The 23,594-nt window shown below is 38.3% G+C and overlaps 1 protein-coding gene across 1 annotated transcript; it reads right to left on the bottom strand.

The window, feature by feature from the left end:
- Positions 1-3,440: 3,440 nt before the first annotated feature.
- On the bottom strand, positions 3,441-22,124 carry LOC126235836 (phospholipase A2 group XV-like). Its single transcript, XM_049944693.1, has 7 exons — positions 21,740-22,124; positions 19,984-20,126; positions 19,574-19,805; positions 19,263-19,490; positions 7,647-7,818; positions 7,438-7,560; positions 3,441-3,876 (listed from the first exon to the last, which is right to left on the bottom strand). Exons 1-7 carry the CDS (start codon positions 21,837-21,839, stop codon positions 3,654-3,656), a joined length of 1,221 nt encoding a protein of 406 aa, XP_049800650.1. The 5' UTR covers positions 21,840-22,124; the 3' UTR covers positions 3,441-3,653.
- Positions 22,125-23,594: the final 1,470 nt, after the last annotated feature.

Genomic DNA, 23,594 nt, shown 5'->3' with positions numbered 1-23,594 from the left:
GGTCTTCTCAGTTTTTAAATTTTTCTTACAAAACAAATGTATAAACATTTCTATGAAAAGACTGTTTCTGTCATGTAATATTCTCACAAGCCAAGTCAACAGGTTCCATCATGACCTACAGTCATTTAACATACAAAATTCCATACTCATATATGATTTTACATATTCAATAAATTATCAATAAATTACTATTACATATTATAAACAATGACCACATTATAACCACGAGAAATTAACCACCTTATAATGTGTTTTATGGATTCTATGCAACCTTCTTCTCCTTGTACTATTAAAAGAATGCTTACATATTATTATAATCCTTATACTTTCTACAAACTGTGTCTATAAACTTACAAAAATTGGATAAATTCTAGTGTCTGATACCATCCGTCGGCTTCGACCAATGACGTCATACATAAGGCAAAGATGCTGCAATGGACAATCTATGAATGGAACGGATCATACTCGTAAACAGACGAATGTAGCATCCCATAAAATAATACATTTAACGCGACTATTATTTACAAGCAAATTTCATTTAAACGAGTTGAAGATGACTGAAATAAATAAGAACATGAGTGCAATTACGAGTGCATATATTATATTATATTTTCCACACATACTGCAAAAACGATCTAAATAATGAACCGTCGAATAGATGGAATCAGTAACTACAAGCAACCTATGTAGGTCATTTCTAGTTACCGATTCCAATATTACTGTTTGTTACACAAAAATCTTGTAACGTATCAGAAACATGCTTAAAAACTGATCTTCTTAGGTGAACTACAGAATATGACTAGACTTTCAAGAGATGAAAATCTTTACACACATCACTGCACACGCAAAGGAATAAAACGCAAAAATGACCAAACCCTGGAATCCATACCTATACTACACAAAAGTCACACCAAGTACAGTAACGCCAAAATAACACTCAGTAAAACTGATACATCAGGAATGAAAGTAAAATTAAGAGCAGTATAGCAAAAACATCGAAAAGGAAAACATAAAAAGAAACTTACCGCATATGAACTTCATAAGGAGTCAAAGATCAAGGCTGACAATAACGAAATAAGGACATAACAAGAAATAATATTGTTAGAAGGTCAAACTGTAATGAAAGAAGAAAAATCCAGAATAACTAATGAAAAAAAAAATAATAATATAAGAAACGCAAACTGCCAGGCACAAATGAGGTACCACCCAAATCAGTTCTTCCCAACTACCCGCCCTCAATCAGATGCAAAATTTTAAAATAACAAAAAAAATGAAACCACGAGTCAATCACATAAACCCTCCAGCAGACACACAGCAATAGCCCTCAGCCCACCATTGTAACCAAAAAAGTAGCACTCGCACAATACAGTAACAAAAAAACCGCAACGTAAAACAAGAAAAAAGTATCAGACCCACCAACACCTAACTAACAAATCAAGGCATGTACATTTTGTTGACTACTTTCATAAAGGCAAGAAATAAACAATAACCTTTAGGAATACTCTTCCTCCAACAGTATTCATCTAAATGGCCTTGCAACACTGAAATCCTGCTCTTTCCCCATCAGACAACAGATTTTACAGCCCCCCATACCCCTCGATAGTACTAGTACATGCCCCCATCTTATAATCTTTAAACTGAATATTGTGATTCATGACCAAATGATAAGTCCTTTCACCCAACCCCTTGTATAAAGCAAACCCGTCTGACATGACTACAGAAACTTCTTCCACATATTCTTCTATTAAAGATGTCAAGACTTCCTTTTTCCGATTTGGTACAACACTAAATGCAACAACATCAGCACAGTCTCCTCTAGAAACTACTACTCTAAAAACCCAAAGCCCAACAACCTCGGGCCCCCTTTCATACTTTCTCTTTCCAAAATGTGGCTCGTCTACCTCAACTATAACCCCTGGCCCATAAAATTACCCCCTATACTTTATAAATTCCCCACAGACTTCTCTACAAAATGAGAGCCAGTCGACTACAGTGCCACACGAGAACCCCTGCTTCATGCATGGCAGATTTGCAAGAATATTCATAGCAAAAATAGTAGGTTAACATGACAATTACTTCTAAATTCAGCCTCAATCTCTCAAACCACGTCCCCCTGCATATGGATCTCCATATGTTATTTTTTCTGGACCTCCACATGTATTCGTCGGAAGTTCGTGATGACCCAACCTTCGTCAAAACCATATAATTTCCACATACACTGCACTTGCTAAATTCATCAGTGACATCCAATGATTGCAAACATTTTATAGTTGATTTACGGTCACTCATTTTCTAAAGTAGAATTTTTGCAGGAAAAACAACTGATCATCCATAACGAACAGAGTGAGAAATTAAGACCTTATAAATCACGACTACTTTCATTAACAAAAGATGCCGAAAACAAATTTAGAGATGAAAACAAAACAATCTACATTGAATTTTTAATGTAAGTACGTAACGAGGAAATCCTGAGAAATCATTTAACGTTCATCTACAGCAATCTGCGGCACAAACAAAATAACATCACACATTACGTCATTGGTCAAAGCCGACGGGTGGTATCGGACACTAGAATTGACCCCAAAAATTTAACAATATACCACAGCATAAAACTTCTGAAAATTCATGACAAAAAACTTTTACAAATATACACTAGAATGGGGGGGAAAGAAACCAGATAAAGAATACTGCACTGGTGTATCCATTGTGGCACAAGGTAGATAGATCTGAGTTTTTAACAAGCTTTTAATTCAAGAATTACGCTATGAAATTATTTTCCTACTTTATTCTCTTTACAAAGAATGAGTTGCTAGAATGAAGGACTTCTCATTTGACAGTGGGCAAATTTATCCCAACAACATTGAGCGATAAGAATATGAAGCTCTGTTACGAAGGGAAATGACAGAGCATACTGCTATAAACTGAAAAATGATTTATATCCAATATGCAGCACATGTTGGATGGAGTGTTACAACCCACATACACCAGAAAATCATGCCAGAATACACATTTAACTGACCAAATATTAAGCAATGTATCTTTCACTGGAATGGCAACTATCCTTTGAAGCTTTTCTCGTTGCAAGACCTCTAAGCATTTGTTCAATCTGTTCTTGCTGTACATCTTACAGTCTCTTGTGTCCCTAATATTGTAATATATTAATATCCCTATAATATTTTTACATTTCTGTCATTTCATCTATCAGTACTTTCTAGCCAACAGTTCTACTAGGATGTAAAAAAAATGTTGATGACCTTGTTCCCAATCACCAACCAGTTTCTAGCCAGATCAGTTTTTATTCCTTTGGAGCTACGGTAAGCCCTCATTGCCGTATTTATTCCATGTCTCCTTTTCTAGTATATATATATATATATATACCAAGTTATCAAAAATTACTGTTTCATCAATCATTAACAAGTTAATTTTTCTTCAGACTCACTTTCTAATGTACAATAGTTTGAATATTTTTTATGAGATTTTTATGTAAGTTCACATGTGGATAGAAATGGAAACCCTGTTCTCTTTGCAACAATCAAAGTTTTTGTACAGCATGAAATCTCAGGTGTACTTTTACACTGCAAAATACTATTTACTCATGTCTCTACTTACAACAGAATAAAAAAAATTCAAAACACTACACTATGGTACAAAAACTATAATTTATTGAGTAAACTTTTCAAATAGCCAAGCACACGAATGTCTCTTAACACATTCATATGATCCACACCTGGAAAAGTCTGATGATATACTTTTTGTTTCTGCTTGCCTTGCCAATGGAGACAGCCCTCCAAACTGCGTTTATTTACTGTTCCATCACCATCACCATATAAGAAGTCAGGGTATGCACTAGGAAATCCTCCTGGTTTATACACCAACCTGAAAAATAAGTATAGCATCTTGATTACCAAACTTTTTATTAATAGCAAGCAGATTGCAACAATAATTTCAGAACTCAGACAAGGAGAATTAGAAAGAAGTAATGTAAAGCCCTAGCAATAAGTAAAACACACAGACACATTGCATGTTAGCTTTGATCAGTTAAAAATAGTTTAGGCACTGACAACACTTTATGACTGTATTTGACTATTGTAAACTTTAATCTTAGAAGAAACTTGGATCATTACTCTTTTATCCAATTTTTAGCACATGTTAGAGTGATACAACCTGTATATGTCAGAAAACTCATGCCAGAATTCAAGTGTAACTGACTGTATATTACGCAATGTACTTTTGATTGGAATGGCAACTAACCTTCGCAGTTCTTCTTTTTAATTTTATTTCTAATACTACCATACTAATCATGATGATTAAAAACACTATATGAACAAAAAATAATTTCAGAAAACTTTTATTACTCAATTTCAGCTAATTTAATGTTATGTAACATTAGGTTGTATTAGATTGCAGTTGATAAACTAACTTATTTTAATAATTCAAATAATACAATGGAAACTATAGATTGGAATATTGAAAGTATAAGGAAAAGATAGATTGCTACTCTCCATAAAGATGACACATTGAGTTGCAGACAGGTGCAACAAAAAGACACACACTAGCTTTCAGCCAAAGCCTTCTTCAAAAAAGGAAACACAGACACATTCATTCACACAAGCAAGCACACCTCATGCACAAATGACCATCATCTCCGACTGGAATGCAACTGTCACATGGAATGGAAGCAGCAATCTGGAGAGGATGGGAAAGAGGAAGGGATAGCTGTGTATGGGTGGGGGCAGATAAAAGTGCTGTCTACTGGAGTGTGCAGGGAATAGGCTGCCGAAGGCTTTGGAGCGGGGAGGTGGGGTGAGGATGGGAGTGGTAAGGGGGGAGAGAAAAATGAGAGGTGCAGGAAAGGGGAAAGAGGGGCTGGTGCATTGGCAGAGGATGGCACACAAAGACGGTGAGAGGACAATAATAGGGAGGAGGTGACAGGACAGAGAAGATGGAAACTGTTGGGTGGAGGGTGTGGAGACATTAGGTTACCACAGATTGAGGCCAGAATAATTCTGGGAGCAGAGAATGTGTTCTAAGGATAACCCCCATCTGTACAGTTCAGAAAAGCTGGTGGTGGAGGGGATGTTCCAGATGACCCGGGTAGAGAAGCTGCCATTGCTCTTGGCCACAGTTTGGCAGTGACCATTCAGACATCCTCCACAAAACAGTGTTTACCCTCTCCGTCCTATCACCTCTCCCTATCCTTGTCTCCTCATCCTCATTGTGTGCTGCTCTCTGCCAACGTACCCGCCCATGGTTTTTTCCTTGCCTTCTCTTCTCCTTTTTTGCTGCCCTCTCCCCACCTCAATGTTCCACAACCACCCAATGTTGTACCTGTTGGCAATCTAGTACCCACAAGCCCTGCCAGACAGCACACTTCTCTGCCCCCACCTGCACCCTGCTATCCCTTCCCCTTCCCCACCCCCTCCAGATTGCTGTTTCTGTTCCACATGACAGTTGCAGTCTGGTCCTAGCTGCCTGATATGGCAGTCATTTGTGCATGAATGTGTGAGAGATGTGCTTGCTTGTGTGAATGAATATATATAAATATGCGTGTGTGTGTGTGTGTGTGTGTGTGTGTGTGTGTGTGTCCTTTTCTGAATAAGGCTTTGGCCAAAAGCTAATGTGTAAGTGTCTTTTAGTTTGCCTGTTTGCATCTTTTAGTTTGCCTGTTTGCAGTTCGTGTCATTTGCATGGTGAGTAGCAATTTATCATTTCCTAGTAATTCAAATAAGTTAGTTTATTCTCTAGAGTTTTTATGATTCTGTAAAATAGCAATGGAAATTATTCAAAATTGCACAATAATAGGACAAAATATTATGCTCATGCTCACAGTATCTGGAGATGATATTCTATCAAAATAAAAATACAAAGGAAGGAAATGCTAAGGCAGTGCACATAGTCATGTTAAAAATGTCATGTATGCTGTGGCAATCACAACCTGTAGATTATTTCATCAAAATCATTACACTTAAATTACCACTAAAGCGTACATATAATTACAGCCACCTAAATAAGCCCATCAAGAGTACAAGGGCATTTCAATGAACTTTTCCTTTTCTTCCGTCACTACATGCGGTTAAGTACCTCTTGTAAATACACAGTACATAAGAATTAGGTGCATGAATGTCTTTGACAAAAAATCCTTTAAGTATGTTTACATGAGCAATAAAAATTGCATGTTGCCGACATATATCCTGACAATGTCGTCCAGCAAAATTTTTGCCATATGACTCACGCCATTTATGGCAATACATTCTCAAGCCATAAGCATTCACATTGGCCCACATCACTGCCACAAAATGGATAAACACGAGCTGATACAGTGCTTCTGCTGTTCTTCCATACCATAAGGAATAAAGTTAGAATGAACATGAGAAATCGGGATTTGTGCATGCATTGATCTTTAAGCAAGCAGAATGGTTCACAATATTTAACTCGTGAACTGATGCCACATACAAACCTTTTCCAGAATTTTACCACAATATCAAAACACAGTTTTGAATATCTTACACAAGAAATTGATCTGAGAACTGCTAAAACAGATACAAGAGAGTGTATTCCAGTTACAATCCCACTGAGACTCATCCTTTGGTGGCAGCTATTGGTGATACATAGAGAAGCTTAAAGTACACCTTTCAAGTGCATTACTCATCAATAAGCCTCTTGGTACCAGAATTATGCAATGCTTTGGTACAAGGTCTTGATAATTTCATTGCGGTAAGTTTGAAATAAGAATAGAACTTTTTCTTAATGTTTTATTTTTTTCACCAGCCACTAACACTGTTTACACTATCAATTCCTGCTTCAAGCAGGTTTTGAGATTTTGAGATAGTACAAAAATTACGGCGTCAAATGTAAACCATGTAGATGAGGAGCCACCTGTACTTAGACTGTTCCTATGCAACTTTTTGTCTCACATTTTGTATACGTTAGAAAACTTTGGAATTTTTTATGTGCTTCATCAAGCATGATTCAGAGCTCATCATCAACAGCTTGCTAGCTGTCCTTTTTCAGACTGCAATTCTCATATGCATTACTTTCAATGCCCCTGGCTCTAGTCTAATGCAAATCAAATTTATGAAATTCATAGTTTTCTCACTTGTCCACTTCTCCGTTGCTGTACAGAACAAACTCACAACAACAAACAACTAATAAAACAGGTCACATAATTTTGAGTAACCTCCCCTCCCTTGCTTCTAATATATTTCTCATTTCCCTCAATCTTGCCTTCCACTACTAGTGAAGGAATGTTCCATTCTTAAGGGACAAACATTTCCTCCTACATCCAGTTTCTATTGGTCCTCTCGCAGTTGTATCGCTTTATTAACTAATAAAAAATGAATAAGTTTAAGAAGAAAAGAAAACTAGCAACTCATAACAAGTTACTGAAACTAAGTTAATGAAAGTAAGCATCACACATCATAAAATTTGTGACGTTACCTCTCAATGGTATTAACACCATAACCATGTAAGCAATGAACTTCTACACCTGGAGCTTGAAATTCCAAGCTGTATTTTTCTACATCCTTACGCATTTCCCAAGCAACAGGATAACTGATGTCCCTGTAAAATGAGATATTTAGACCATTATACCATGTGAGACAAATGGAACTAAATCATTTTCTTCGTGCTATTTTTAAATAACTTACTTGAAAAAGGCTTTATAGTCTTCAACTGTGTAATTTTTCTTGTCTGTCTGTACTAAGATTTCATTAGGATGCCAAAAGAGTGTAGAAGGCAACAACCATGCCAGGCTTGGAGAGGTTATTTGTTCTTCTTTCAGCACACTTTCACGCAACACATACGATCCTAAGTCATCACCTGGAAAAAATATCAGAACGAAGCATGTGTCAAAAGATGGATCCCTATAAATTATTTTTCAAGGGTACATGTCTGTTATCTGATAATGAGTGAACTATACAGTACGAGTTCACATCTAACAACAAAAGAGGAAGGAACCAATTATATTCTTGACATGGAAGAATACTAGTATTTAAATGAAACAAGTTAGGTAAACTGCACAAATCTACATCCTTCTCCTTGATATTTTTTTACACACATAGTAATTTACTTGATAGCTATCTTTGAATTTTGTGTTTCCTTGATATGATATTTTTCTAAGTCAATAAAGAAACAGCCTCTAAGTGCTGCAGACAGTACACAGAACAGTATTTAATAAGAGTAAGAGTAAGAGTAGTAGTAGTAGTAGTAGTAGTAGTAGTAGTAACAACAACAACAACAACAACAACAATAATAAAGAAACCTGAAAATGAAGAGTTACATATGAGGAGAGTAACAAAAAAGTATGAGGTTGGATGCACTATCAAAATATTACAGTCTTGTAAGACTTCTTTTACCAAACATTGTTGACATCTTCCACACGCATATTTTATTCTCTCCAAGCATAAGTTGTGGATCAATCAAAGCAGCAAAAAATAAAAACACCTTGCTCACAACTACACTGCTGCATTGATATATCTGTCTTACAACAGATGGTGATTGGTAATTTCATACGTTTTTTATATCATCCACCTTTCCAATTCTCCTCCTCCTCCTCCTCCTCCTCCTGTCTCCCTTCCCTGCAACCCTTCTTTCAATAACTCTTCATTGCAGGCAATATCCTTGTTAATTTCTATCATTCTTTATTCTATCATTCGAAAACGTCCAGTAATGACATCTCATGCCCCTTCTTTTCTGGACACAAAATGATACTGCTCCATGTTTTCATGAATTTTTCTTTCTAATCTTTTGAGTAATGCTACACATGGTCTTGGTAATGTGGCATATGAAATTAACAATACTGAAATCCTTGCATTATGTGATGGTTTATATCTTTGATATAGGGACTAGAATAGTTTTAACCAAATCCTCTGACCACATACCCTCATCACATATCTTAATAAGGTTAGTCACTATGGATATCGCTCCATTTCCCAAGGCCTTTAGATGTTTTTTTATCTCACCTCATTGATTTCCTCTTTCTTTCCTTAATAGCCTTCTCCACTTCACACCTCAATGTATTTGGTCCATGTTCCATTTCATCACATTTCAATCTTGGTTGTGTTTATCTCCTTGTGCTTCAATTTTTCAACATAATCCTTCCATAACTGTTTATTCTCTTCTATGCATGCAGTCATCTTTCCATCTCTTTCAAGCATGCATTTGCTGACTTATCTTGGTTCTTTGTTTGTTAGATACTTAGCTGTTATGTACAGTAATGTTTCTCCTCATTCTGATGTTTCATCATTTGTCTCTAGATTGATCTGTTAACCTTTCCAGTTCTTTTGTACTTTGCTGCTTATGCCTAAGACAGTGGACAAGTCAATTTACATGTATACAAGTGAAAGTATTCAGTTTTTGCATGTTCACTCCTTTTACAAAATTGTTGTTCTTCCATTTCCTGCATTCATCCACTTCATGTAACATATCTTCTTCTCAGTCTTTCAGAACTGTATTTCATTTCCCTAGCAGGCTGGCACTTTCTGCTAAATTTTTCATTTTTTCTTCAAGGGGCTGAGAGTATACCGAAGGTGTAGCAATCTTCATCACCAGTAGACAATCTGAGAGAAGCTTTCTTGGCACATCCAATAAGGCATTGCCCTACAGAGTGTTTCCAAACACACCGAGATTAACATATGTTACAAGTAAATCAGCCAGCTCTTCAGACAAAGCCGAGGGACTGTACTGAACAAAGATACATTTATTACATGCATTACAATGGATTATGAAAGACATTTCTAATAACACAATTATGAAACTTTGCAAAGCCTTTTGTAATGGTCATCGTTAGCAAAAATATGGAATCTAAGCTTATTATTTAAAATAACTAGCAAAATGTGAAAAATTACCTAAAATGTGGAATTTATTATGTTCTATGATGTACTGCTTCCTGACATGTTAATATGTTTTGTGTAATCAGTGAAGAACTTTGACAAAATATTTGATTATTCAGTAACTGAGTAAACAACATTTTGAAGAAAAGCCTAAAATTTATGTAATAGTTTCAGTTTTAGACTGCTACTATTAGTTTGTCTGTTGTGTGACATTATTTTCATTTTTGCTGTGATATTTACTGAACAAAGGAGCGAATGTAACATGTATGTGGAGTATGAATAATTGAATTTGCTAAGAATGAAGTGTGCCCCTTGATGTGAGGCGTGAGGAAAAGTAAAAACTGCAAAGCAACCAGTTTCTGGTACTTTAGGAATATTCTGCTTTCTTTCGTCTTTTACATGATTAACCCAATGAAACCATATTTAAATAAGCTACTGGTTGTTGTCAAATCAGAGGTAATCAATATCAACTAGAATTATTGTTATACACATCGGTTGTCAGACTGTTAGTTACAGTAGACCTCAAACCGGACTTCTGAATGTAGAGCATCATCACACTTTTTACACTGCAATGTACTTTCACTTCCGTTTCCTCAACGATTACAGTTCATCAGTTGATGCAATTATTTCAAAGATGGAGTTCATTTGTTTTCTTTCAATTTTTGGGAATGTGTTATTTTGTAATTTCATATATATTGATTTCAGAAGTGGGACTGGTCCAAAGAGGAAGAGTACTGGATTATGTAAATGTAAATATGAATAGTACTGTGATATTTGGCCAATCAAAGGAGAGATCCTTCACAAGCTCTAGTACCAGGAAAGCAATTTTCTGCATGAAGGAGATAAGTCCATGGCCAGCTCTTGTGATGAGGCATCGTATAATCCACAGCTCTAGGCATTTTCCTTAATTCTGAGTGACAACGGTTTTCTGAAGAATTTGATTAATCAGTAAAAGTTTACGATCAGTCATTCATGATGTCTACGGAAATTTTGGACTTTTTAGTGAGAATCAAGTCTTTCTTCTGTGTGGTATACTGTGCTGTCATGACCAACAATTTGGTTGAGTCCAGGCAGTGAGTACATGTAACAGCAAAACTCACAACATCTGAAGAAGACAGTTGGATCACTCATCAAAATATTGTGCATAAAATGGAAACAACAGCTGAACAGAGCATCCAAAAGCACACCATTAATCAATCATGCTGAGAAGGCCTAAAAGATCACATATTAATAGTCATCATCTAATCAAACAATGGAAAATCCAGGGTGGAATGTAACAATATCAGAGAAGGAAAGTTGCTACTCACCATTTAGCGGAGATGCTGAGTCGTGATAGGCACAACAAAAAGATACACACAATTATAGCTTTCGGTCATTAAGGCCTTTGTCAGCAGTAGGCACACACATCTGCAGTCTCAGAGAACTGAAACCACACTGCGAGCAGCAGCACCACTGCATGATGGGAGTGGTGACAGGGTGGGGACAAGGATGAGGCTGGGGCAGGGAGGGGGATGGATAGTATGGTGGGAGTGGCAGACAGTGAAGCATTGCAGTTTAGATGGAGGGCAGGAGAGAAGGTGCGGAGGGAGCAGGGGGTAAGTAGCGGAAAAGAGAGAAATAAAAAGAAATTAAAGGACTGGGTGTGGCAGTGAATTGATGGCTGTGTAGTGCTGGAATTGGAACAGGGAGGGGGCTGGATGGGTGAGGACAGTGACTAACAAAGGTTGAAGCCAGGAGGGTTACAGGAATGTAGGATGTACTGCAGGGAAAGTTCCCACCAGCGCACTTCAGAAAAGCTGGTGTTGGTGGGAAGGATCCATATGGCACAGGCTGTGAAGCAGTCATTGATATGAGGGATATCGTGTTTGGCAGCGTGTTCAGCAACAAGGCGGTCAACTTGTTTTTTGGCCACAGTTTGTCAGTGGCCGTTCATGTGGCCAGACAGCTTGTTGGTTGTCATGCCTACATAGAATGCAGCACAGTGGTTGCATCTTAGCTTGTAAATCACATGACTGGTTTCACAGGTAGCACTGCCTTTGATGGGATAGGTGATGTTAGTGACCGGACTGGAGTAGGTGTTGGTAGGAGGATTTATGGGGCAGGTCTTGCATCTAGGTCTATTACAGGGGTATGAGCCATGATGTAAGGGATTGGGAGCAGGGGTTGTGTAAGGGTGGACGAGTATATTGTGTAGGTTCGGTGGACGGCGGAATACCACAGTAGGAGGGGTGAGAAAGATAGTGGACAGGACATTTCTCGTTTCAGGGCATGACGAGAGGTAATTGAAACCCTGGGGGAGAATGTAATTCAGTTGCTCCAGTCCTGGGTGGTACTGAGTTACGAGGGGAATGCTCCTCTGTGGCCGGACTGTGGGACTTTGGGAGGTGGTGGGAGACTGGAAAGGTAAGGCACGGGAGATTTGTTTTTGTACAAGGATGGGAGGATAATTACAGTCAGTGAAGGCTTCAGTGAGACCCTCAGTATATTTTGAGAGGGACCGCTCGTCACTGCAGATGTGACGACCACGGGTGGCTAGGCTGTACGGAAGGGACTTCTCGGTATGGAATGGGTGGCAGCTGTCGAAGTGGAGGTATTAACGGTGGTTAGTAGGTTTGATATGGATGGAGGTACTGAAGTAGCCATCTCTGAGGTGGAGGTCAACATCTAGGAAGGTGGCTTGTTGGGTTGAGTAGGACCAGGTGAAGCAAATGGGGGAGAAGTAGTTGAGGTTCTGGAGGAATGTGAATAAGGTGTCCTTACCTTCAATCCAGATAGCAAAGATGTCATCACTGAATCTGAACCAGGTGAGGGGTTTAGGAATCTGGGTTTTTAGGAAGGATTCCTCTAGATGGCCCATGAATAGGTTAGCATAGGATGGTGCCATTAGGGTGCCCATAGCCGTACTGCAGATTTGTTTGTAGGTAATGCCTTCAAAGGAGAAATAAATGTGGGTGAGGATACAGTTGGTCATGGAGACCAGGAAGGAGGTTGTTGGTTTGGAATCCATAGACTGGAAAGGTAGTGTCTGATAGCAGTAAGGCTATGGACATTAGGAATGTTAGTGTATAGGGAGGTGGCATCAATAGTGACGAGCAGGGCACCGTGTGGTAAAAGGACAGGAACTGTGAAGAATCAGTCGAGGTAATGGTAGGTATAGGAGGATAGGTTCCGGATAATAGGTTGAAGGTGTTGGTCTACAAGAGCAGAGATTCTCTCAGTGGGGGCACAGTAACCAGCCACAATGGAAGATTTGAGTAGTGTCTGGATATCCTGCTGGATGACTGGAATGGGATCACTGTGGCATGGTTTGTACATGGAAGTATCTGAAAGCTGACGGAGTCCTTCTGCCACGTAATCCTTGCAGTGCAAAACAGCGGTAGTGGAGCCTTTGTCTGCAGGTAGGATTATAAGGACACGATCAGTTTTTAGATGGTGGACTGCGGTTCTTTCTGCGGATGAAAGGTTAGTTTGCATGGTGAGGGATTTGGGCAATGATGGTGACGCAAGGTTCGAGGTTAAGAAATTCTGGAAAGTTAACAGGGGGAGGTTTGGAGGCAGTGGGGTTGGATCACAGTTGGATGGAGGAGTGAACTGAATTAGGCAAGGTTCAATATTGGTCTATAGTTGAGTCTGGTTGGTGGCGAAAAAGTGTTTCCACTGTAGGGACCGGGAGAAGAAGAGAAGGCCTATATGGTTGAATTTGGGAATGGGGCAAATATGAGGCTTTTGGAAAGGACTGATGTTTCTGTGGGACTAAGGCTTCTGGAGGAAAGGTTCATAACTGTGTTGCAGGTCTGTTTAGGTTCTGGGTTCTGTGTGGGGGTGGGAGGGAGTTTTGGAGGGTGGGGTAAGTGTAGTAGGTCTGCGAGACAGGGTTTGTCAGCTATGAGGGGGCGTGGGGGAGGTTTGGAGGTTGTTGTAGAAGTGGTGGACAGTGGTACTCCGAGGTGGGAGTAGGAAGTGAGCAGGATGGAGAGCTTTTTGAGGTGGCGTTGTGCATGGTGCTCAAGTTCCTGCAGAACAAGAGTTTCAATGTGTGTTATGGGGGTTCCAGGAATTTGGGATTACATAGCAGGAGAATTTTGTGGATGGAGAGAAGGTACTGTAAGGAGGACTGGGCTTGGTTGATATGGTTTTGCAGGACTATGTTGGTGAGGGCTAAGAACTGGCAGAATCTGAACATGTGGAAGTCATTGTGAAAGGAGGGGTGGCAACCAGAGATGAGTAATTTGGGATTTCATGAGCCAAGCAACAACGCAAGAACAGTATGTGGGACTGGGATCTGGCTAGGGATAAGGAAACTTTTCTGTATTGACGCAGATGGAAGGAGCAAGGATCCATGGTGGTGCAAAAAATGTGAAAAATTACGTAAGAAAATAGAATTACGTCCGAAAAATTATGCAAAAATACATCCATTGGGCTTAACTTACACATCATACAGATGGATCACAGTCAACAGTGTAACTTTCTTCCACTTCACGAGACACTAGGGGAAGGGTTGGAATACAATACAGGACTTTTATGCCATTGCATAAGTGTGCATTAGTGATGTCGCTGACAAAAAACAGATTTACTGGCCTAAAATATATTACAAGCTAAATAAATCCCAAATAAAAGCTAAAGTAGCTTACTAGATACCTGTGTGCACTTGACAGCCAGCAAAAAAACATGTGAAGAATCAAACATTCCAAAACACATTAAAATCTCCCCCAACACAATATTTTACAAAATATCTGTTATACTTCTTTGATCGTTAGCTAAAACGGTTCTGAGGCATGATGAGGCTTCTCTTGTTGTCAGCAGCAAATACATGATAATTCAGCTAAGCTGCTCGCCTCAGACATTTCCTTACCCATTTAAGTTATCTTAATTCTGGTGAAAAAATTGTCACTAAATGACGTGTAGCTCCTTTCATAACTGTATTAATTGCAGAGATATCAATGTTAACTTTGTTTTTCAAATGGAATTATAGTAGTTTCTTCTACTAGTACTGCAGTTCTGAATGATAAAAATTCAACAATATCTCACTCTTCAAAATCCAGTTAGCAGTTTCAGCAAAATTACAGTATTTAGAACTTGTGTTTTACCTGTTTTGAACATGAAACTGGCAGCATTCTCAAGCTTAACTTTATGCTGTTACACAGAACTATTGTGTCAGACTGATGGGCACCCCAACTTGATACAACCAATAGTGTCTACTCAAAAAAATTGAATTCTGGAGAAACATTTAAATCAAAACTTACGTAAATCACATTTGGGTAATGTGGCATCTAAGGAGTATTCGCCAGTTGACTACAGTAACAGTGCTACACTTTTTTCTACCAATCCTTGAAAGAAAGGTTCATGTAAAAAACTGAACGGATTTGTTGAACAGAGACAAAGTATAAAGACTGTTAAATAACAACAACAACATTAATAATTTCACATTGTGTGTGTAATGTCAAGATGCACTCTCGCAATTTTGCAGTGTACCTTCAATAGCAATAAAATGGATGTCACAGAAGAATGAGGTCATAAACACAACTCAGTTTGTGTTTTCAAATGTATTCGCAGTCCCTGGTGCAAGGACTTCTGGACACACTGAAGAGGTTCCCTTCTTACAGTCATTTCAGTGCTGACAGTTACGTATTCAGCCATTGGAGTGCATACAGTCCTACATTTCTAGCTTGGCAGTTATTTTTTGGTTGAGGTGGTTGCCACCAGACTGTCTTTACTGTGTGCAGCTTGGGATACTCTACACCAAAACAGAGACTTTCAGCCTCTGTCATCTATTGTTGCCTAGGCAGTGCTTCCAAAAATGGATGGCTATAGAGATCCTGAGTCTGACACAGAATTAGTGGCTCAGAAAGTTAAGAAAAATGTGGTATTACTTCACCAGAGACCGATAGTAACGACAGTTTGTCAGATGCCAGACAAGTGCTTGCTCACAGTATGTGATAAATTCATTTACTGTGGTCCAGCCAGCTCCTCCAAGATTTCTGTTCACAGAAAACCATTGTGAAATACATGGTTCAACTTCATACCTACACAGAAACTAAAAAATGATTAAGTTTCAGAACACTTTAGTCAAAGTGCAGTGCTCAAGTATACTTAGGACTTTAGTACAGGTGATCTTCAAAAAATTTTAACTCATTACTTTGAGCTTTAGAAGCTTTCTTTCTATACCCGTCTGTAGTGTCTGCCACTAAAGAAAATTTTTCATTAATAACAAACACTATTTTTTGAAACATACATAACTAGTAAAAAGTCAGTATGTTAATGGGTTAATAGGCTAAATTTTAAATACTTTAGAATCAGCCCCTGCACCCACACTAATTGCTGAATGGCTTTCGCCAATCCACCAAAAAATAGGCTGTCTCTCGACATTACAAAACTTGGTCTGAAGGTATCAGTGGCACAGTGAACAACACTGTCAATATGATACAACTATATAATTGACACACCAGTCCTTCTTAGCATCCATAATTGAAGCTTCTATTTGATCACTGAAGTCATCTACTCTACAGAGTGATTACTAGAATGCAAATCTGTTGGTCCTGCCTACTGACCAGCACCTGTGCAAGTCAGAGAACAGAAAGGGAACCTAACAGCAGACAAGAAGCTGTTCCTGTACAAAAAGTCCCCTAAATTAATGAGCTTTTCAAACACATCATTCCTGGGACAGATGGTAACACAGCCCTGTAGCACTACCTTATTTACTCGAACCTAAGCCGTACTCTAATCTAAGCCGCACCTTAAAAATGAGACTCGAAATCAAGGAAAACAAATTTTCCCGAATCTAAGCCGCACCTGAAATTTTAGACTCGAAATTCAGGGGGAGAGAAAAGTTTTAGACCGCTCCTCCAAATCGAAACAAAGTTGATCCATTGTAACATGAAACACAATTGAGGTCGAATGGATGAAGATACAGCTACAGTAGTTCGGTTCGAGTCGTAAGTTTAACAGTTAAGCTTTGCCAAGTAGCCATTGCTATGTGTCAGGCACTCCGTTGGTATTTATACGGGTACCCTTCCTTTTTCACGTCAATCGAGAAAACAGGAGGAAGTTGTGTGGAACTATGAAATAATAAGCAAAATATACAAACTGAGTAGTCCATGCGTAAGATATGCAACATCAAGGATAGTACGAGCTCAAGAGCACCGTGGTTAGTGTGAGCAGCTGCGGAACGAGAGGTCCTTGGTTCAAGTGTTCCCTCGAGTGAAAAGTTTACTCTCTTTATTTTCGCAAAGTTATGATCTGTCCATTCGTTCATTGACGTCTCTGTTCACTGTAATAAGTTTAGTGTCTGTGTTTTGCGACCGCACCGCAAAACCGTGCGATTAGTAGACGAAAGGACGTGCCTCTCTAATGGGAACCGAAAACATTTCATCGCAAGGTCCTAGGTCAACCAATTCCTCCACAGAAAAACACGTCTGATATTTTCTATACGACACTGGCGACGGCATGTGCGTCATATGACAGGAATATGTTGTCGACCCACCTAACTTGTACACTTCGTGAATGGGTTAAAAGATTCTTCTAACTTGCCCGATTTTGTCACATGAACTGCAACAAATGAATGCAACATTTTCACAGTCTCACAGTTTTCCCTGTGTTCTGTCAAAACATGTTTTTAACGTTTTCAAATTTTTCCGTTTAGGTGTAGCGTCCCCATATTACGGCACAGTTACCTCGCATCGGACAGACGGATAATAATGGTCTGAAAATAAAAAATTAAACTTTTCACTCGAGGGAAGACTTGAACCAAGGACCTCTCGCTCCGCAGCTGATCACGCTAACCACGGGACCACGGCGCTCCTTGGCTCACATTATCCTTGATGTTGCTTATCTTGTGCATGGACTACTCAGTTTTTATAATTTGCTTATTTTTTTCATAGTTCCACACAACTTCTTCCTGTTTTCTCGATTGATCTGTGTTCAGTTTTTCAAGGCCTATCCACTGTGTTAGCTTATAACTAAATCTGAGGGGGGTGCGATGGGGAGGTTCCCTTGTAAGAGAAAAGGCTGAGGAGCTCCTTATGATAACATTTCGCAGCTTCCTTACAGATGGGACCAGTTGGTGAGACACTGAGATCTTAACAGGTTCCAAAACGGCAACAATGGCTGTCTACTTCTCTATGTGAAGGCAATCAGGAAAAGCAAGGTGTCTGTTGCTGATCAAAGTCACCACATCATCAGCATTTTCTTCAGTAAGATGATCACTCTTGCTCCTTAGCACAAGTGTGTCATTATCTTCGAAACATGTTTATTGTAAGCAGATACATAACTAGCTTTTCTTTGGCAATAGATTCAATTTCCTCATAATCCATAGTATTATGTCAATCTCACTTTTTCTTATCCTTCACCTTAATCTTCAACCACTTTTACAGACCATCTCATGCAAGAAACCCACCAACCAAACAACATTCAGACTGCTCTTAAGATCCTCAAAGAAAGATAAAGTCTATATCAAAAATTTTCACTAGAGGGGATCTACCATTTACAAAAAAACAGTGATACAAGGAAAGAAAGTGTTGAATGGAAATGCAACACTGTGTAACACTAAATAATACAATGACACTTTCCCCACACAAAACACAGTTATCAAACATACACCCTGGAGACACCACAAAGTTCTCATGAAACATTAAAAATTAGTGCTCCACTGAAAAGAAGCAAAACAGTGAACAAGTGAGCTGCAACAATAACATAGTGCCTCTCAGTCATTAAGAAGACTCAAGCATTTGCTTAACTCTCATTCTGTGTAAAATATCCACAAACAGAAAAAAATAGTTGAGAGTGAAATTTATATGCAAAATCAGCGCACTCAGTAACAACAGAGAGAGAGAGAGAGAGAGAGAGAGAGAGAGAGAGAGAGAGAGGGGGGGGGGGCACCTTTAAAAATCCAATTTTCAGCATATATAGGGTAAATTTTGTGTCAGATTCACGAGTTTTCTTATATTTGTGCGATCTGCTATGCATAAAATGTAACTGTATCCTCTAATATCCTTTTGTTCTACAAACTGCTCCTGTAGTCGTACTCCACATCTTTCCTGAGCTTGTTTCCCTTCCCCCGTGATTTCTATACATATCACTAATTCACTTCTAGACCCCATCCTTTCCACGGGCAACCCACACAAAATGAAGGCAACACCCCTTCGGGGGAGCGAGTAGCTCATTGCAAACAGTGATTGGCATGACAGCTGTGATGTTTTCATTCTTAATGAATGGACAGAGAAACTGTTCCAACTGACAACATGGAATATTTTGATATTGCATATTTCTCAACAATGAACATGTTAATTACACACTTCAGCATTCATTTACATATGCATTACATTATTACCATTTTTCTCAAATATATTTTCAGTCTTTCAGCATTTTTCTTCATGACAATCAAAAGGACATATCAGAGTAAACTAAAGTTATAAATACCATCTACAATTCACGTACCGACCATATAAACTTTCAAGGCTTTGAGTGAGCCTCCCCAAGCCCCAGAAAGAGTAACCAAAGCACGAATATGTTTGTCTTTCCAACTCTGTGTTTGCATTTGCAGAAAGTGCAATGTCATCGATGCTCCCATGCTATGAGCCAAAAATATAACTTGTTTGTTTCCATTTAATCCATATGTCTCTTCAACCAGCTTTTTGAGATCTACAAAGTACTGTTGATTTTCGTCTGCAATAAAGAGAGAAAAAAGAATATGATCTCTAAAAACATTACATTGCAGAAAAATAAATAATGCTGATAAAATCACTTACTAGGAGCCTTTCTGAAATCATAAGGGGCACCTCTTATTGATATATTTCTTTCATATCCAAGGGGTACTAATGTGTTTGCAATGTCCTTAAAATAAGCTCCTTCAGATGCCATGCTTGGATCTATCCATTCCACAGTAGTTGAATTTCCAAATCCTGGAATTCGGATTTCTACACCATCAGAATTTGAAGTTGTTCTTGTCTGATTGTTGTACACAAGTTTCATGTTATCTATCTGGAAGGTATTTTCAAATAAATACATTTACAACAAATCATACAAAATACCCTAAAACTATATTTCCATCTTTTTACTGGGTCAATGTTAACCATTACATTATGCAATAATTGTTACAACATAGCTAAATAAATAAAATTACTATTTCCTTCCTTCCTCAACACGACTATCCGCTTACCCAACAGTCTATAATTACAGGGACAAGCAGCTCCAAGTTCAACCACAAGCTGAAGAAATCATTTGTCGTCTTTTCACACAAATAGTGAACAACTGCAGGTTTGTGCAACTTAGCTTCCAGTTGACTTCCTCCATCTCCAGGAACTGCAAAGTTTTTCATGAAACAGTTAACAAAGTCAACATTTTTAAATAATTTACGGTAAACTACACACACATAAATATATGCAGATATGGGTCAGAAATGGACAACAACACAGTCATTCATGTACCATTAATGATTCGGTAATAAGTGGAAAGAAGACAATGCAATTACTTTTTAACAACTGAATCCTGCGTGTTATATTTTTGTCATTTCACAATACTTTCTTTGCATTCTGCTTTGCACAATTACGTGCAGCAACTACCCCACTGTATTTTCTGGAACACTGACAACTCAACATAAATGTTATATTTCATTTGGATATTTAAATAAGAGTGCCGTGTAGTACGATATACAGGACAATGGTGATTTTTTCAAAACAACTGTTTTGCTCCTACTATACAAACACGTACATATTTAATCTATAAGTAATTTTCATAATTACTAGGGAGTAGATTAATAATAGTTATGATCTGGTGCTAATATTCTATGCAGAAGTAGCCTGCTGTGCTTTCATAGTTATATATAAAAATCATTCCACATTCCTGAAAGCTCTACTTTATGGTGTTTTATACAAACCACAATGCGAATGAATGAAACATTAATGAACAGGCCATTAGTCTTTTTCGGATGTTGAATGATGGAACATTTTTGTTCCTTACTGCTGGCACAAATATCAATGGTGACTAATGTATAGTGTACTCTTGCTGTATAAGAAGCAAACAAAGCTTCCTTTGGGGTCTAAGAAGAAATTACTCCCACTTTAATAAGATGTATTAAATACTAATTATGAAGATCATTTTAAACATTGCTGAAATTGTTTCCAGCTTCTGTATTCATCATGAGATACCACAAGCATACAGCAACATCAGAGTCTCGGACATGTTCACTGGGGAAAAATAGTTCAGTGCATTTCTAGACAATTATCATCGCCATTTACAACCAGTCAATGTTAGGGTATTCATACGAAAAACATGGGCCATAGTTCTATTACAAACTCCAATCCAAATGTCTCTCAGTTTTGACACTCAGTGTAGCAGTATGTCAGTCCATATGTTAGGGTGTTGTAATACATGTAGCAAAGTTCAGTGTTGGATGGCTGAAAGACTTTATTGCAAATATAACTGCATATTAGACCGTAAGATGTATCAGCAGGGACCAACAGGAGAAATTCATCAAACAAATCAAGAATAAATCATATTCTTTCAGCAGTACACATGATTTGTGCAGAAGTACCAATAATGTAAGCAGCAGCAGCATTGTCTTTACAAGCGCCCAAAAATTTTGGCTGTTAAATTTGATAAAAATAACACATATTTCTATTTAAATAAAATGGCATTAAGTCTGTGTTATTGTACACTACATCCATCAAGAAAATTAATAAAATGCCAGCCTACTTTAAGGTAGAGCAGCTACGCTACAAGAACTTCACTATACGCAGAACATTCAACAATAACACCAAACACACTTAACAGTAATAGAAACAAAATTCTTAGTTGTTTTTGAAAACACAAGTTCAAAAATTAATTCTTACTGCTAATGAATTTTGTCCTTGGTGCGTATATTGTAACATAAAAACGTTGTACGACACAGGAAATTAATTCGTAACACTACATACCAAGAATTATAGGCAGTACAGACTCATTACTGATGCTGTGCGCTGTGGCCAACGTGACAGAGACGTAAAACAATAATGTGATGATCACTGTGTGTGTCATTCCCTAATGTTACTTCAATAGTCAGTTAACAAGTTCGCAATGTAATAACGACGAATTTATGAATACCGTGCAAAAACGTAAACTACTAATATTTCACTCGTGCACAATGCGGAAAATTAATTGCGACTAAACACGATTTACAATACACCACAAGGAGTACAAGTGCGAAAAACACTGTGTTTGTAAATGCTGTCTGCTAGACTGATACTCAGCGACCAATCGAATCGACTGACTGAAGGGCAATAGCCAATAAGAAAAAGGTAAACAACTTGGCGTAAGCAAAATCAGCTGATTGTAGAACTGTCTTTGTTCCATTGTATTTACGTTTGAAAGATCTTTGCCCTTCCTCTGTTCTTTACAAACACCGATAATGAGAAGGTCTGTTACGAAAACATGGCTCTTAGTTCCGTTATCTTTTAGCTATCTCGTGCACTTTACATTGTGATAACTGTGCCAAGGACTGTGACGATGTTTAAAGGAATGTCATTAACATGTAAGAACACGTGATTGGCAGTGAAGTAGATGTGGTGCAGAGAAGTCAGGGGTGCAAGAACTTTTTCGAAACGAAGCAACTCGAGGGATTTCTCACTGCCTTTGTCATGAATTTTACGGACCATGTGTAACAGTCGTTACAAAAATGTTCGGGCATATATTTTAGTTACGGATCCGAGCCGTTTCAGTACAAGCCTGAAGTTAAGTTACAAAACTAATAACACTACCTTGTACGACACCGAACTGCAGTAGACAGTTTAATGTAGAGATGTAGATGTACCGTATTGCAGATTCTATGAGCACCTCTTGTCTAGGCCCTAAACTTAACACAAGCTCTTCATTTGTTACACTTTTCTAAACGTTTTAAAAGTGCGAATATAATATTTGTACTGATAAAACAATAATGTTCAGTCGAACCGCATCCCAGAACTTGCGGTACTGATTCTTTTCCTTCAGAGGAAAACCAAGCACTGTTACAAACAGTACGATATACTTATAACGGATGTCGATGTGAAGTATGATTCTATACTATATTTCGGTCGCTGTAAGAATCGCCTCGTTACACACCGAATAGGCACACTTGAAGAGGCATAGAAAGACATCTTACAAAGTTTCATGAATCAACTTTAAATTATGAATCCACGAGTATACTACAACTACCTATCGTTTTCATAGGGATCGTGAGGACAATAGTAGATTAATTGCAGCGCACGTACGCAGTGGCATTTTAAACAGCCTAATCTTCCCGCACTCTATACGTGAAGGGAACGGGAAGAAGTCCTGCTAAGCTGTGCTTTGTGAAGTGTCCTCTGTCATCCTTTTTACAGAAGTTTGGAGAGTATGGATGTAGATGTATCTTATTGCAGATTCTATGAGCACCTCCTATGGAGGCCCTATACTTAAAACAAGCTCTTTCATCTGTTACGCTTTTCTAAACGTTATAAAAGTGCGAATATAATATTTGTATTGATAAAAAAATAATGTTCGGTCGAAACGCATCCCAAAACATGCGGTACTGATTCTTTTCCTTACAGAGGAAAACCAAGCACTGTTACAAACCACGCACTGTTAAATACCACGAAAATTGGCGACAGAAGGTAGCAGCTAGAGTCAAAACCTGGTACTCTGCTGGAATAAACATTACGTTGGGAACCCACAGAAGAGGAACTACAATTTGAAATATTACGCAAAGGTGATGCTGCCTATATTCTGGAGTTATTCCAAGAAACAAAACTTGTCTGCGGTTATTAGCGCTAGATACAC

This window comes from Schistocerca nitens, chromosome 2, assembly GCF_023898315.1.
Source record: "Schistocerca nitens isolate TAMUIC-IGC-003100 chromosome 2, iqSchNite1.1, whole genome shotgun sequence".
Classification (NCBI taxonomy): Eukaryota; Metazoa; Arthropoda; class Insecta; order Orthoptera; family Acrididae; genus Schistocerca; species Schistocerca nitens.
This window is presented reverse-complemented; position numbering and strand designations above follow the sequence as displayed.

What these genes read in the sequence shown, in the direction of transcription:
- LOC126235836 (XM_049944693.1), bottom strand. Translation starts at nt 21,839, where the DNA reads ATGACACACACAGTGATCATCACATTATTGTTTTACGTCTCTGTCACG. An exon ending in TGTACTGCCTATAATTCTTG is followed by an intron (nt 20,127 to 21,739) that starts GTATGTAGTGTT and finishes AAAACTTTGCAG; the next exon opens with TTCCTGGAGATGGAGGAAGT. An exon ending in CTTGAAAGTTTATATGGTCG is followed by an intron (nt 7,819 to 19,262) that starts GTACGTGAATTG and finishes TATTTTTTCCAG; the next exon opens with GTGATGACTTAGGATCGTAT.